We start from the raw sequence: 17,020 nt of genomic DNA on the forward strand, positions 1-17,020 counted from the left end.
CCTTTCGTGCAGTTCTCAGAAAGTGGGCCTTCTGTTTATAGTCCCTGCACAAGAGAGAGATTCCTCACTGCACTGCTTTTCCCCACTTAAGGCTTCTACTTGTATCCCGTCTCTACACTAAGTCCTCATATGTTATTGTCTCTGCCTGCATAGCCTTCTCTCAGTGTAGACAGTGGTCCACACTGACTGTCCCTGGTCCCTGCAGAGGCACTCACCATACTCACGTGCTGTTTTGTTCAATTGTAGGGACAGCAGAGACTCCTGTGCTCAGCTGTACCCTGAGCTGCCTAAACTCTACCACTGGGAAATGCTGAGTAACTGTGCAGATAAGACGTTATGATGTGCTACAGCCTGGCATGCTCAGGGGCCACGGCAGTTTCGTTGTGGCTCATTAACTGTAGCCTAGCCATCACTAATGAACAGGTATGCTCAGGTCTTCCCAGCATGTGGGAAGAAAAAAAAAACAGCTTTGTGTTTCATATAACTTTGTATCTCTGAACTTAAAACCAATGTGAATACAAACTAATTCATAGAATAATCTCTGATGTTCGGACCAAAGACTCATTGTGCATGGTCACCACAACAAACATCATGCCTGCAGAATTACCAAGGTCTTACATAAGGACAATTAGCATGCATGTGCCAGCCACCAGTGGCACATTATTTTTATGAGCCCATTATTAATTTGCATTATAGAACACAATGTGTGTGGCATCTCCTGAAGGAACATCTTGGGGACAGAGGCTGCGTTTTCCCTTGCAGCACAAGTCCCAATATGGAGTGTCAGTACTCAGCACACGCTGTTTGAAGGGAGCTGCCCTGAATGAATGCTCTGCCTGTGTTTCTGTTCAGTCTTGCAGCTCACGGCTACTCTAGGCCTCCATCTCCTGCTCCTTCTACAGCAGCAGTTTTTTGTGACTTACATTTTTCATGTTGCTCTTCAATGTGGTCCAAACACTATCCATGTGAGAACCCACATTCCATATTTAGCTTCTCAAATGGAAAAAAATATGATCATGGTAGGGAATATTTTGTTGGAACAACATAACTTACCAAGCAGAAGGTTGAGCTTAGAACCAAAGCAAGCCAAGTATCATGGTACCTGCCTGTGGTTCCTGTCCAGGAGGCGGAGGCAAGGAGATTGCATGAGGCCAGTTTGCAGGCCATCCTGTACCTCACAGCCAAACTCTGGATGAGCGCCACCACCATATCCAACATCTAAAGCATTACAGAAAGGAGGTGGATATGGATTGTCACAGGTCTTCAAAGAGACTCCACTAAAGCTCCTGGGGGCAGATGATCAAGTTCCAAAGATATCCAGACAGATGACAGGCACAGGACTTGCTTTCTTTCCCCTCCCTCCCCACCCCATCTCCTTTTAGAGAGGTCTTACTATGTAGACCAGGCTGGCCTTGAACCCACAGAGATCCATCCGCCTTTGCCTCCTCACCATTCATTCTGGGTTTAGGATTTTCATTATATACCTTTGCCTACAAAGACCAGTCTCTTGTACTTAAGGGCAAATTTTTTATGACTTTTAATCCAGATGGACTATTATAAATGCCATCCATAAGGTCACAAAGGCCTAAATCCCTATAAGCAAATTGATGTGTTAAAAATGAAATAAACATCAAAAATCCTTCTCTGCAAACACAGTATAGCTGCATGAGATGGCACAGAACCATAAGCTCAGCACCTGCAGGGTTGAGGCAAGAGAGTCATGGGTTAGAGACTAGTCTTAGTGAACTGCAGTTGCTTGGGCATCAGCGAGAGCCTGTTAAAGACCAGTAAATACAGCCCACAGGAGAGTGTAAGGGAACAACTGGGTGACAAACTGAGCATTATCATGTGCCAGACACAGCAGAATGTGTGCATGTGTTATATCAACAGTGCCTTGGGAGGGGGTTAGTGATATCATGACCATGTCCAAAATGGAAGCTCAGAGAAAATGGGCCAAAAATAGGTAAAGCTAAGGTCTGCTCAGAATCACAGTGTTACTCTAGCTCCTTTGTGAGAAAGATGGACTGACTCACTTCTGTAAGCATTATAAACTACACTGTGACTTATCTGGTTTCCTCAACAGAAATGTAGTTTTCGATTCTTGACTCACCTTTCCATGAAGACTAAGACCCTCATTCATATGTGAAGCCTGACAACAGCAGGCTTGCTATAGCACTGGCAGATTTGAGGGCCGATATTCACAACCGTTTCTGTCTGGAAGATCTGAATGGGTAAGATGATTTTCCCATAGGTCATCACTCCAGGGATAAGAGCCTCTATCAAAGAGGAAAACACCTGCCCAAACTCACAATCTAGCACTGCTCACAGGTGTCGGGGGATGAGGCAGGGCAGAGGCCTTTCTGACATATTAAGATGGAGCCTGCGACTATTGACTGTTTAGTAAATACTCCACCCTTAGGCTGTGTTTGGACTCTGAATACTCTGACACTGTCACCTAGAGTCAAAGTAGCAGCTTTCAACATGCAGGCTGTTTAGAGCAAACAAGGCTGTGATGTCTCTAATAGTACAGTTCCTCAGTCTGCAAATGTGACCTTCAGAAGACCTCTGCCTGTCTTGTGGACCTTTGCATTCTCTCTGCTGATATGTAAACAGTGACTTGAATGCTATGGGCTATTCCTTCATCATTCTAGTCAAAGAGGACACACGTCAGAGTTAACACATGCAGGAAAATGAAGATCTGTTTATTACAGGAGAAACTGTAAGGCAGAGATGCACTGAGTGGCTTGAACAGTGGGAACTGCAGATGGAGTGAGGAACTCTAACACCATGCTGGGTGCTGGAGTGTCAGAGTCAGGCACCACACTCCTGGCTCCTTATGAAGACAGTAAGTACAGTTTAGCAAGACCCTGTGATACAGAAGCATGTGGGGGAAGGAATGGTAAAATGGTCACTGGCTAGACTTGCTTGGGGCAGAGAAACCATCTACACTTCGGTAGTTCCTGTCCCTGGGGACTCTGCTTACTTGAATGTTCAGTGATTGCATTATATTTACACACAGAGCTGCCTAAATAGACTTCCAATAAGAACTTTTCAGAGCCCCCAAACCTTAGGAAGCAGCATAGGTGAAAAACACACTCATCTTCCCTGCCCACTGAATCCTCTGGGGCACCCCCAGCTTCCCTGAGCAGCCTGCTATCCCACTGGACTTCCATTCTCCTATCAGCTTTCAGCCTACCTTCACCAAACCTATGATCTGAAACCATACAGCCCAAGGAAAACTTAAAAGTTCAAAATACTTAGTCATTAGAGAAATTCAAATCAAAAGAACTCTGAGATTCCACATTACACCTGCCAAAATGACTAAGATCAAAAACTCAGGTGACAGCAGATGCTGGTGAGGATGTGGAGCAAGAAGAACACTCCTCCATTGCTGGTGAGAGTACAAACTCGTACAACTACCTTGGAAACCAATTCTCAGAAAACTGGGAATAGCTTTACCTCTAGACCCAGCTATACCACCACACCTGGGCATATACCCAAAAGATGCTCCACTACACCACAGAGACACTTGTTCAACTATGTTCATAGCAGCTTCATTCCTAATAGCCCAAAACTAGGAACAAACAAATGTCCCTCAACTGAAGAATGAATGAAGAAAATGCAGTACACCTACACAATGGAATAGTATTCAGCTACTAAGAACAAAGGCATCATGAAATTTCAGGCAGATGGATGGAACTTAAGAATATCATCCTGAGTGAGGTAACACAGTCCCCAAAGGACATGCATGGTATGTACTCATAAAACTTATAAGTGGATATTAGCCATGAAATACAGGAGACCCACGCTACATTCTACAGACCCCAAAGAAGCTAAACAAGGAAGGCCTAGACAAGGACGCTTGAATCTCACTTTGGAGGTGGGAATAAAATAGTCTTAGGAGGCAGATGGAGGGAGAGGGAAATAGGGAGGGGAATGGGGGACATTTCAGGATCAGGTGTGGGGACAGACAGAGGAGATGACTAGATGGTTATGAGAATGAGAGGAAATCTGCAGCTCGTGGGGGTGTGGGAGGTGGGGGTCATCTTGAGGACATACCAGATACATGGGGTAGAGGAGACTCCCAAGAATCAATGGGAGTAGCCTTAGCTGTGACTTGAAGCAGGGAGTGAGGGTGGATATGGAACCTGAAGATGTCACTTCCTGTAGCCAGGCAGGAACCCCAGTAAAGCCATAGGAACATCAACCTACCCACAAAACTTTGGACCCAAAATTTATCCTGCCTACAGGAAATGCAGTGACTGGGTATGGAGCAGAGACTGAGGCCAACCAATAACCAGCTCCTGACATTACTGATACTCTGTTATGCTTGCAGACAGGAGCCTAGTATGGCTGTTCTCTGAGAGGCTCCACCTAGTAGCTGACTCAGACAGATGCAGAGATCCACAGCCAAACAGTGGGTGGAGCTTGAGGATTTTTTAGGGAAGAGTTGGGGGCAGGATTGAGACCCTGAAGGAGATTGGAACTCCATAGGAAGATCAACAGGGTCAATGTTCCCTAATCTGGAACACTGGGGCTCTCAGAGACCAAACTTCCAGCCAAAGAACATATACACAGGGTGGAGCTAGGTCCCCCTGCACATAGATAGCAGATGTTCAGCTTGGACTTTATGTGGGTCCTGAACAACTGAGGCAGGAACTATCCCTAAAGCTGTTGTGGAATCCACTCCTCTAACCTGGCTGTCTTGTCTGGTGTCAAATAGCCCTGCAGAGACTTAATATGCCAGGGTGTGGGAAATGCAAGTGGGACTTCCACTCTCTCAGAGAAGGAAAGGGAAGATGGGGGAGAGGGATTGTGAAAAGGGTGGACCAGGAAGCAGGAAAGTGTTCGGGAATGTAAAGTGAATAAAAAATAATTAACACATTAATGGGGTTGGGCATTTCCATACATGTGTATAATGTACACTGGAGACACAGACCTACCCCTGATGGGGAACTTCTCTCCCATCTTCCTTCCACCAGTCCCTTGGTGTTAAAAACCATGTTAATTTAACCAAAAACATACAGAATGAGGCTTTCTCCTTGGTGTTCCCCGTTCTGAAGTGAACTCCACCCTCACCAGACTCATTCGTGCTTTGGGCACACCTATTCTCCTCATTAAGTTCTCATTACACTTATTTACCCTGAGTTCTCAAGTGCCTGGGCTGTCTCCAGTCTGAGGCAACAAGGCTGCAATAAATATTCTTACACATGCATAGGAACGCACTACTGCTGTGACTTAGGCAACTTTTACAGCTGCAGACGTTGATGACTTTATAGAAATAGGCCTTTCTACCACTATATGGTGAGATAGCTCAGTGGGTAAAGGTGTTTTCGGTTAGAACTGATGACGAGTCATAAACCTCATGGTGAAGGAGAAAGTCGACTTTTACAGTTGTTCTCTGATGTCATGGGAAAGTAGATAAACATCATAAGACAAGTGAAAACACAAACAGCTTTCTCCCTGCCTTTGTTTTGTCATCCACGCTTCTTAGAATGCTACCCAGCACGACACAATGGGACACTTGAGAACACTCTGCTATAGACATTTTCAAATACAAGTACCACTATAGAACCTTCTGGCAACTGGCACCCAACATCAACTAGCATTTGTCAAGTTACTTCTATATACACCCTTTTCCATTCTGTGCTTAACTATTTTGAAGCAAGTGCCTCACAACATGCCTCTCTAAACAGGACATGTCTGGTAATGACAGTTGCCCTTACCACATTCTACCAAATTCTCAGTAATTCTTTGGTGTTTTCTAATACTCATGGTGTAAATTCCCTATCTGGCTCTTCCAGTCCTGTGAGCATAGAACTACCTGTCCAGCTCACTACACACCCGATGCCTCCAGCTCTTAGTACAGGTCAGTACCTCAGAATGATGCTGGGAACAGATGACAGGAACACAGGAGGAGCAGAAACCAGTATCAGGCTCAGTCTAGATGGACGGCATGGTCATCCTGACAAGGAGACCTAACTGCAGCAAAGGAGTCCGTGAGAACCTCTTCTTACAACATAAGCATTCCTTAAGGCAGCACATTACACCATCTACCAGCTGTCTCACTGAAATCTGTGACGCAAGTTTAAGACAAATCTGACCATTTCTAAGCAGCACAGATGTGTTTTAATAATTAGTTTGTTTTGCTGATTAGCTTTGCAAGGTCAAACTTAGGTCATCCTATACTATGGAGTGCCAAGTGCTGATTTACTACTGAGGAAGAAGTTTGAAATCAGCTGGTTACCACCATCAGATTTGTCAAGTGCCCTGAAAGAAGATGTGAAGAACAAGGGAAAAGAAAAGGGCTCCTTCCTTAAGCCATTAGAAAAATGTAAAGCTTGATTAAAAAATAAAACAAAATAAAGTACTCTGAGTATGGAATCACTGAGGTTTGATTGTAAATATTTTAAAGTTTAGTCTCTTAGCAGTGTTATTTGCTTTAAAAGGCAAAGCAGCTTGAAGGCTTGTCTTGACTCCGTGCCAAGGTCAAAGCTCGTACTCTGAAAATAGCTTCCAGCTACTTCATAGGCTCTCCGTGGAGAACTAAACTAGGCGGCAACAGGATCTTTAGCTCCGCTTATCCTGCTTCAGGCACTCTGATTGCTTTTAACCATTTAATTAAAACCCTAGATATGGAGGTGGATTTCTAGCAGACACTTTCTGATGACCTTCGGAAGACCTTCACTTCTGCCTAGACAAACTGACCAATCAGGTTCTTTAAGACCACAGCTGAGGAGAATCCAGTTAACACTTCCTCAGGTCAGCCTCGCCCACCTGCTGGGCCCCACCTCTGAGGCTACAGCTGTGAACCCCTCAGCACTGCTACTAAGAGAAGGAAAAGAACTAGTCATTTATGGGAAGCAGAGGGTGATGCCAGTAACGATGACCTTGAACTTAACTCTGGATCCTGGAGTAAGAAACCAACTGAATAAGAAACAAGAATGGTTTTGTTTGGACATTTAATAAACACTAAGTATGTCTTAAAAGGACAACCTCTTCAGAAAATGAATTAATATATGAATGACATATTATATATGTCTGAAATAACTAATGAAAAACTAAAAAGGAACCCTAGATGCTAAGTACAAACTATTTTCAGAGTGGTTTTTTTCTGTATCACATAGGAACAGACCAACAGTGGCTTCTGAGCTGAGGACGCAGACCTGGGTCTCTTGGGAAATCTGGAAAAGCTCACTGTCGCTGTCGGGCACCGGATGGAATTGTGTGCTTCCTAGCGGTACTCAGACCCCAGGGCCCAAACCACATCTCACTGCCACAAGGAAAGATCTTCACCATTCCGTTCTCCACATCTCACAAGCTCTTCCAAGACAGATGTTAGCGACAGACCTTTGTTTAGGTCTTTTAGAGCCTATTTATAAGTAACAGGCTTATTACCTGCTCAGTGAAAACTTGCTCCACACTCCTGCACTCTGGTACTTGAGAGGTAACACAGGACCACTGTAAGTTCACAGCCAGCCTGGGCTCTTAGTAAGACCCTGACTCAAGCGAAAAAGAGAGAGCAAGAGGGAGAAACAGGGAAGTCAAGTCGAGCACAGCCTTCAGGGAGCACTTTAAAGCTTCCCCACTTGCCCTGCCTACCAACTCTTCAACAGTCCAATCCTGGTGGGGACTTCTCTCTGGATGTAACCTCACCCTAGTGACACACACCCCCCCTGCACACTCTGCCTCGGTGTCCCTTCCACAGATGCTGGTCAGACTGTCAGGACAGCAAACTGCCAACCTGGTCTTATTCTACTATATAGTAACTACCATACTTTTTTCACTTAAAATTTGTTTTTATTTATGTGTGTGTATCTGTGTTTCGCATTTGTACATATATGAGTATGTCAAGTGTGAGTGGGTGCCCAAAGATGCCAGAAGAAGGTGTTAGAGCTCTTGGAGCTGGAGTTACAGATAATTGTGAGCTTCCATGTAAGTGCTGGGAACAGAACGCAGGTCTTCTGCAATAGTGGTAGGTACTCTTAGCCACTGAGGTCCTTAATAATTGTAGTGAGTATGAAGTAGAATTGGGAAACTCATAAGCAGAAGAAAAGCAAGGGAACAGTTAGGGCTGGCTTAGAGAGGCAGTAACTATAGCACTTAAACATGGCTGTAAACATGGTGGAAGAGGAACTGGAGAGATGCTAAGAACAGCATCACCAGTGAAGAGCACTGACTGCTATTCTAGAGATCCCGAGTTCAAGTCCCAACTACCACATGGTGGCTTACAACCATCTGTAATGGAACCTGATGTCCTCTTCTGGTGTGCACAAAAGCAGAGCGAGCATTCATATGTATCTTGATTAAAAAGAAAAAAATTAAAACCAGTGCTTAAAAAAAATTGGATTTGTTTGAGGCAGATCTCATACCGGGTTAGGCAAGGCTCAATCTTGCTGTGATACTCCTGCCTGTCACCTAAGTGCTGAGATTAGAGGCACAAACACCATGCCCAGCTGAGATGCTCTTTTATACTAGTGAGGGGTTTGCAGAAACTGAATTGTAAACTCGAATGGCACAGTAAGAAAGCACGCAGGTACAAGTACACAGATGAGGCTGGGGAGATGCTCAGCAGGAATCAGCACTTCACGAGCAGAGACCTGAGCTGAGGCACTAGCGTTACGAAGAGACCCGAGCACTGCTGCGTACCTTTGACGGTAGCTCTGGGAGGTAGAGGCAGGTGGATCTCTCGTTTCTGCTATAACGAGACTTTGTCTCAAGGTAACATGAAGGCAGGTGACTGAGGAAGATAACCAATGTCTGTCTGTCAGTCTGTCTGTCTGTCTGTCTGTCTCTCTCACACGAGTGCGCACGAGCACACACACACACACACACACCATATATAGAGAATTAAAAGCAGCAAAAAACTAGAATTTACAAAATAAAGCTATTTGTTTTAGTTTTATACTCAACAAACTTTAGTAAATTAAAATTACTTAGAAATGTTCATTTGTTCTGTGCGTGTATGTGGACAAGAGAGGGGGTGGTGCAAAGAAAGGTGTCCGCTCATGGAAGGTTCTAACCACCTTGAGCCCTATCAGCCTGCAGCATGCATGCTGTGGAAATTAAATCTACGAGGTATTCTTGTTATTTTGAAAAATCCAATTTTCTCTAGTTTTTTAATTAGGACACAAATTTGGAATCTAGTTAGCAGACAAATGGTTGTGAATATATTTAAACGTGCTTAACTTCTTAGAAACTGTCTGTCTTGTCACTGTGTATGCTGGTTTCAGAATGAGAAATCCACAGACTTTGTTCCCTCTACAAACTCCCGCTCTCACTCCCTAGGCTGCTCCTCATCCCTCCACCATCACTGGTCACCAGCACTGTCTGTCACCGGCTCTGCCCATCACCAGCACAGCCCAAACCAAAGGGATCAATTCTAATCAGATGCCCATCCTCTGACACGTCTGCACAGGGGCTGCCTCAGAAACTAAGTCAGCACAATAGCTCCAGACTACAGAGGGATAACGCAGACACAGAGGCTGAGCCAGGCTGTAAATGGCAAAGCTCACTAGGAGTATTAGGTAGAGATACTCTACTCATGTCAGGCTCCAGATCATGTGAGCATGTTATGAAGAACCAGGTTTGTTAGAAATGCAGATCTTAACCAAACATCTCGGTGTTCTCCAAAAGATAGGATTTAAAAATCTCAAAGATCTATTTGTTTAAAGATTTTTTTAAATTTTTTAATTAATTTTTATTTATATGAGTACACTGTTGCTGACTTTAGACACACCAGAAAAGGGCATCAGATCCCATTATAGATGGTTGTGAGCCACCATGTGGTTGCTGGGATTTGAACTCTGGACCTCTGTAAGAGCAGTCAGTGCTCTTAACCACTGTGTCATCTCTCCAGCCCTTTAATTCTTATTATTTTATGAGGGCAAGCAACTTGAGAAATCAATCTCACCTTTTACTTTTATAGGAATCCTGAGAATTGAACCCTTACCATTGAAGCCATGACTCTAGCCCAGGATTTCCTTTGTATTTGCTGCAAAGGAGATGGCCTACTCCCTCAGCTAAACCTAGCTCTGTCTTGGTTTGACTGCACAGCGATTCTCCATTCAACAGCTGCTGGACGGCTGGCTCACCATGTCTGGAGTGCAATTCTTTTTGACTGTTTCAGATCCAATTGTAGTATGGCTTCCTGAGCACCTGCACCGTCCTATTTGTTAAGGTTTCCTCATGTCCCACTAAGGGACAAGGCTTTTTAGGGGTCAGGGAAAAGGTAGAGCATTGTGTGAGTATAAAACACTACAGCAGTTTCCTCCTCAGTACAATGCAGCATCCCAGGTCAAGCCAACCTAAATGACCACGACAACTGAGTGTCAGAATGTTCCGAGCACACGTGCTCAAGGGGTGACACACTCCTGTCATCACAGGAAGATGATTTTATCATAAATTCTGTGATTAACTTTCAGTACTACATTAGGAACACCTGCCTCTCTGTTGACACGTCTCACAATTCCCTGACAGCTTGGGCGTCCATGGCCTGGATTCCTCCACACAAGCGTGCTGTCCCTACAGAGATAGAACTAGTCTACACAGTGAGACTCTCTCCATAAACAAACAGACCTATATCCCGGGAAAAAATGTGTATTTGGATGTGCCTGTCATTTTGTATCTAGATTAGGTTTGGGGACCTACTGGGAGGCATACTGGAAGAACTTTTTGCTTTTGAAGATAAAATAGAAAGTTCTCCACTGAGTATGATAAATAATAACCAAAAAAAAAAAAAGAAAAAGAAAAAAACCAAGATTGCCCACATCTGTCTAAGTGACTAACTGTAGGAGACAGGGCCTTGTAGCTGTGGCTGAGATCTCCGGCGCTGCAGTGGCTTTTCTGAGTTCCACTCATCCATGACGCAGATCTGCCCAGTGACAGCAAAGGCAGACTGTCAATGACAATCGTTCTTTTCATTTATCACAAGCCTGGAAATTAACTCATCACTCTGCCGATCAACTGCACCGCCACGGAAACCTATGGAAGCGGGAAGGGTCGGCTTACCGTGCACATGGCCGTCTTCGTGGTTCTCAGGGTAAAATCTGAAGCAAACTCCAAGTCTGAGATAGATGTGGTGTGGCAATCTATATGCTTCCATCAGAAAGGAGAAAGCAAAGGATCGGTAAGCAGGAACAGCAAAGCCTGGCTAACACAGACAGCTGCAAACCAGTGCTTCCTAACTTCTAACCCTACGGTGCGACGCTGAGGTTCTCTCCAAGCTAGAGGAATAGTAACAGTCAGTTGGCGTTTCTCTAAATCAAGCTGGTAACCTCTACTCTGATTTCCTGGAAGCAATGATATCTATGAAATCACACTTTGATCTGTCTGCCATTTTGCTGACAAATTAAAGACTTCCAAATTTAAAACCTAGTGTTCTGTGCTTGACCCACAATCATCTTACACACTATCAGGACACATCACTCACATCTGCTGTGTTTCTGGTTCTGACATTAATCTTCTTAGAGGAAATAGTAACTTGAAAACACATGCTGTAAGGAAAAATTCCTCTCTCAATATTTAAAGGGGTTTCTTAGATGGAAGGAAAAGCCACAATAATTCAAACCAAACAGCAGAACTGAGAACTTATCTAGGAGAGAAACAGCCCATTTCTTTGTATTCTGTCCTGGCTCAAGTTCTCCAAGTCACTTTGTGAAGGGGTGGCAATTGATAGCATTTATAGCCACAGCCTGGGACATTGCCGTCATTATGATAGTTGAAGAAACATTTTAAAGTGATAGTGTAGGGTTTTAGGTGTAGGAAGAATGGGAATAAGCAATGCTGAACAGGCAGGTTCAATATCACAGAGCATTCACTAAACACGTTGGAGTTTCAGTCCTAAACCAGCTACCTCAACTACTCACAGTAGTTTAAGGGATCAGGCGAAGTCAGCACTCCCTCCCCCTACTTCCTCCTGCTCGGCAGTAGAGCCAAGGTGGCAGTAACTGGTCCCCTCTGCTCCACGCGCCTCTTCCTACCAGAGCATGAAGCAGCCCACAGTGGCGATCAGTGCACCAGGGCACCCAGCAGCTCCACAGCTGACCAGACTTGCTTGTTGAGGAGGCTCCTCTACACAGAGAATAGCTCTATCTTACAAAAGGAAGGAGACTGCCCTAAACTCACAGCTGCAATCTTCACACACGTCATTATGTGTGACACCTCCTGCCAAGCTCTGGGGAGGCCATGTAAAAAATCAATAGTCCCAGTAAGTCCACAGGTTAACACGACAAAAATAAAACACAGAAGAACTTAATGAGGATATTTCAACATAGCTATGGGGTTTTGGGTAAATTCATGCTAGTTAATCTAATGAGGCTGGAAGAGCTCTGAGTAAGAACTGGGCAGTGGATATGGGATGGAATAGTGATCTGTGAGAAGGTAGCTTGGTGCCAGGCGGCCGTGAGGCAGATGCCAGCACTGCAGATACAGGCCTGGCCCTGGAGGCTAAACTACGTATAAGTGACTCAACCAGCTCCTCGACTTGGGTCTGAAGGCTGATAAATGGAGTAAAGAGAAGTGGTTCTAAGCAATGATGGCCTAGAAACAAGCCTGATCCTGTTTTAGAGTAAATTAAAACCAGAGGAAGCCCACATGGAAAGTCAGCAAGAATACATCCTCTACTGTGACCTGGGTCCTTGGATCAAAGGAACTGTGAACTGTAAGTAACATATATGCATGCAGGCTGTATGCAGACATTCCCTCATCTTGCATAAAGGTTTTCTGTACATCTTTATGCAGGGAGTCCTCGAATCAAGCCCCACAGACACAGAGGGAATGCTCTCACACCTACCTTGATATTGAACGGGTCTGAAATAAGAGTCTTGTGATCTACAACTTCCACAACAGCTTCTGGTATAACTGCTTTCTTCATGCAGGACATGTTAAAGCCATAGACGTCATCCCAGAAGGCAATTCTATCAGTGTGCTTGGTCACGTCACTCACGGCCACAAGGCTGATGGTGCAAATGTCAGGGTAGACTAGAATAAAGAACATGCCCACATATGTTGCAACTTCTTTTCAATGAGAGGATGGCTTTAAATGGCTAAATGTAAATATCAAACCTATCTGCATGGACTACTTAGCAGGGAGAGATCAATAAGGTCAGAGACAGAGAGAAAACCGAGTTACACCAGTGCCATAATCATGACAGTAAAGTCGGCACCCCAACAAAAGGCTCTACTAAAACTACTAATATTGAAGCCGAAATGCAACAACTTAAAGACAGCCCTCTAAATTGCTATTTTACATATTCCCCTAAAGTACATAGAAAGAGGAAAAACTATCCAGGAACATATGTAGTGCCACAGGGGGACAATCACCTTGGAGCTTTATGGGCAGGTAGAAGAGCAGCTCATATTATACTTAAATTTACTACAAACTGATCATTAAGTATGCTCCAATCTAAATTAAACACTGTGGATACAAATCCCTACTCTCAAGAAAATTGTACTTATCTATTTTTCGACAGGATCTCATGTTGCCCAGACTGGCCTCAGAAGAGAAAGTACAAGGCACTGCCCATCATCACCCAGCAAAACCAACCAAGTCAGACAGGCTTTAGCAGGAGAAGCTGGCTACCATGTAAGAATGGAACCCAGCTGGAGAGTGAGGATGGGAAGAGTCGTCTAACAGTGAGAAAGTGCAGCAGTCACCATTATGGGCTGGCACTTGCATTCTACCTAGACAACAGAGACACAGACTTGAAGGGCTCTGCAAACCTCTGTAGTGAGCTGGACTTTATTTTAAAAAGGGTAACTCAGGGAAAATTTTACCAAGTCAGCACTGTGATCAGATTCCGGTTTTAGAACAATCATTGAAGTGCTATGTGAAGAATAATTGGGAGGCAAACAGACAAGTTCAGAAGCATGTGATGACTGGGTGGTGAAAACCAGGTCAGGCTACGGCAGGAAGAGGAAATGGAGCTGAGAAACAGCTGGGAGGTGGCACTCAGGAACAGAGCCTGGCTTTAGCAGTTGAGCAGACTGTCAGCTTTTACAGGGCACCAATATGGGCAGACGCAGAGAGAGCAAGTGCATTGCTCTGGGCACCAGTGAAAATGCCAACAAGAAGATGAAACTTAAGAGGTGAAATTATTTGGGTCTGAGACATAAAACTGAAGACCATGAATATGCAAATGCAAACACAGCAGAAGCCTCTGAGACCCAGCACCATATGTGTCACCAGTGCCAGAACTTAGGGCACATGAGAAACGGCTAAGGGGGCTGAGCAGATAAGGCACCAGAGAATGATTTAGAACTAGGATAAATTCTACGGAACAGTAAATACATGTAGTCTACTCATATGACGAACAGGGCACAGAGCTTCTCTTTCCTGTGACTTACATGGAAATTAACTCTTCTTGTGAATAGCTTGAGCATCAACTTGTAGGGAATTCATGAATCCAGAAAAAGAAAGTCAGGTACATATCACCAGCTAATCTTCAGACTTAGAGACCACCCTGTACTTCACCCATACAAACTGTATATCCAAAGACAACAGCTCTAAGTGATCTTTAAAATAAAGGCCAGCATGAGATCTGCATCAAAGCAGGACACAGGCCCTAATGCTGCCCCAGTTTGGCTGGCTGCACAGAGAGCTCTCCTCCTCCTTCAAGCTCTCTGGCTAGTTCCATTCTGAAGAAAGTAAATTTCTCAAAAAACCTGCTTTGTTGCTAGGGTCTGACCAAAGACAAACCCATCATCTGAGCCACATTCTAACATGTGAAGCAGTGAAGACAAAAATGGATACTGAGGCAGTGCTGGGTATCTGGCTAGCTTCTCATACCCTTTACAGAGCTTTGTGCCAAGCTGCAGCTTCCTGCTCTATGCCCAAAAAAACACAGTAAGGTGTAGTCAGGTCAGCAAACACTTTTGGTAAAGCCACCACTTTAGGTTTTGGAAGCCATTTTTTGTTGTTGCTGTTGTTGAAATGACCACTTTCTGTGGTTATTATGAAAGCAGGGTGACTGTCTGTGTTCAATAAATAAAGCCTTGTCCACAAGACAGGCAGTGGGTCAGACCCAGAGATCCTGCCAGCGAGAAGAGGTGAGATTTCAGGGTTGTTGGTTGTCACTACTAGAGTACCATTGTTCTATAGGTCATGGGAACTAAACATATTGCAGTACTCCTTGACATGACGTGGATAGTCACAGGATTTAGTATAGTTCAGGAGGCTCTGTCTCAGACCATGATCAAAAAGCCTCACTGCTTTGTGGTTTTATTTTATTTTATTATTATTTTTTATGACATCATCGGGTTTGGCAAACCACAGCTCATACATCAACCTAGCCTGCTGCTGCTGGGCTTGTGAACTCACTGTAAGACCACTGCTCTAGTGAGTTTACCAATCACCTACAGCTGCAGTGTGCTTCAGTGCCAGAGCTAGAGAGAGGGCAGGGATGTGGCCTGTCACACTGAAAACACAACCTGGACGTTTACCAAAAGCCGCCGACCTGCCACCCCCTCAAGCCGTGTGTTGTGACAGCGACACCGTGGAGAACAAAGATGGAGCCTTCATAAGGAAAACTGTAATGAAATTCAAGCTACAACTACAGAAAAAGTCTAGAGCAGAATGTTGTTTCAAGTGCTGAGGCACAATTTTCAAGCTAATTATATTTCAAAGGTATAAAAACCTGTTTTTCTATTTTTTAACTTAAAAATATGATTTTCTCATCTATCAGAAAGACGTGGATATTTATAAAAGATCTGTAATCAGTGCTAGAGGTCAGTGGGGTTCGGCATCCACCTCGGCACAGCTGCCTGATCCTTGGGCCAGTGCCAGAACCCCACGAACTTTACCTTCACATTTTCACACATTTGTCACTTGTTTTTGGTTTTTTGGGTTTTTTCTTTTTTTTGTCAGATAGAAGCTATAATTGAATAATTATGCCTGCTTATAGGTGAAATCGCCCAAGTGCTGACTGGACAAAAGCAGCCAGTTAGCAGACCATTTATAAATCCATGGCTTTGACATCTGTGTCCTTCTCGATTCAGTGCCCAGAATTCATCTGTCACTAGAACGGCTCATGAGGTGAGCAGTGTAAGACGGGGCTCCTTTCTCCCTGGGGAAGGCCTTACAACCGTCTGGGCCCAAAAGGAGGTGTGCAAGAACACAGTTCCCACAAAACACAAACACACAGGAGTTAAATCATTGTAAACACTTGCCAATTTATAGAGCAAGAGTAACTTAGAAACTGGACTTACTCCTCCACATTACCTTAAAAACAGTGATCGGCTCCATTAGTTTAGGTAAACTTAATATGTAATTGGAATATATTTTGAAAAACTATGTGCAGAAAAAAGTAAATACCATCATCAGGATATTTTGAGGGATTAAAAAAAAAAAAAGAAAGAAACCCACCAAAATAACAAGTGTGGTGTAAAGTTGGGAAGACCAAGTAGATAGTTAAGTATAAAGACAGTCTAGGGAATGCTAAGCCCCAGAATCAGCCTCCATGGCTTCTTGTGTGCTGTCATCCATGTGCAAATGTGGCTGACACTCGATGTGCTGCTGGACGAAGGTGGCATGCTCAAGCCCCTTTCACCACTGTTTAAGGCACAGGCCAGCGCTGACCCTGTTTCCAGCAAGAACACAGGAGACTTAATACATATTGAAAGACCACGTCATACCAAGAACCTCTTCAAGACTCTGAGATGATTTTCTACAGTTCAGCTCTAATCAATAATATAATAGTATAATCTGCATTGTACAAAGGAGACTGAAGGTAGGGAGGTAAAGTAATGTCAACAGCACCTAAGACGACAGCCAGAGAGCGAAGGAAGTCTTGAAGTCTGCCCACAGTGTCATCTACACAGTGCACCGTGTCAGCCACAGGCAGCAGCCTCCGCTCTGCAGCCCTTCTGGCTGTGTCACTTCCACTTTTCAGTTTGTAGCATTCCTGACCTTTAATACGTCCTTTTCCAGTTTCCTACAAGTCCTCTTACCCCAATACTATATATAAAGGGAAGCATTAAAAACAAATTGTTAGAAGCAGGACTCTGTCTCTGGACTGTGTTC

The 17,020-nt window shown here is 44.2% G+C and overlaps 1 protein-coding gene across 1 annotated transcript in view; it reads right to left on the reverse strand.

Annotated features, from left to right (window-relative positions):
* Positions 1–17,020, reverse strand: part of PRMT3 (protein arginine methyltransferase 3) — an 81,017-nt gene that overhangs the window by 23,575 nt on the left and 40,422 nt on the right. The window contains exons 12-13 of the mRNA XM_080909154.1: positions 12,794–12,981; positions 11,011–11,097 (exon numbers count right to left, since the gene is read on the reverse strand). Of these exons, the coding sequence (XP_080765280.1) occupies positions 11,011–11,097; positions 12,794–12,981 (275 nt within the window). The remainder of the gene's footprint in view (positions 1–11,010; positions 11,098–12,793; positions 12,982–17,020) is intronic.

Source organism: Micromys minutus (genome assembly GCF_963924665.1).
Source record: "Micromys minutus genome assembly, chromosome: 32".
NCBI classification, from domain to species: domain Eukaryota; kingdom Metazoa; phylum Chordata; class Mammalia; order Rodentia; family Muridae; genus Micromys; species Micromys minutus.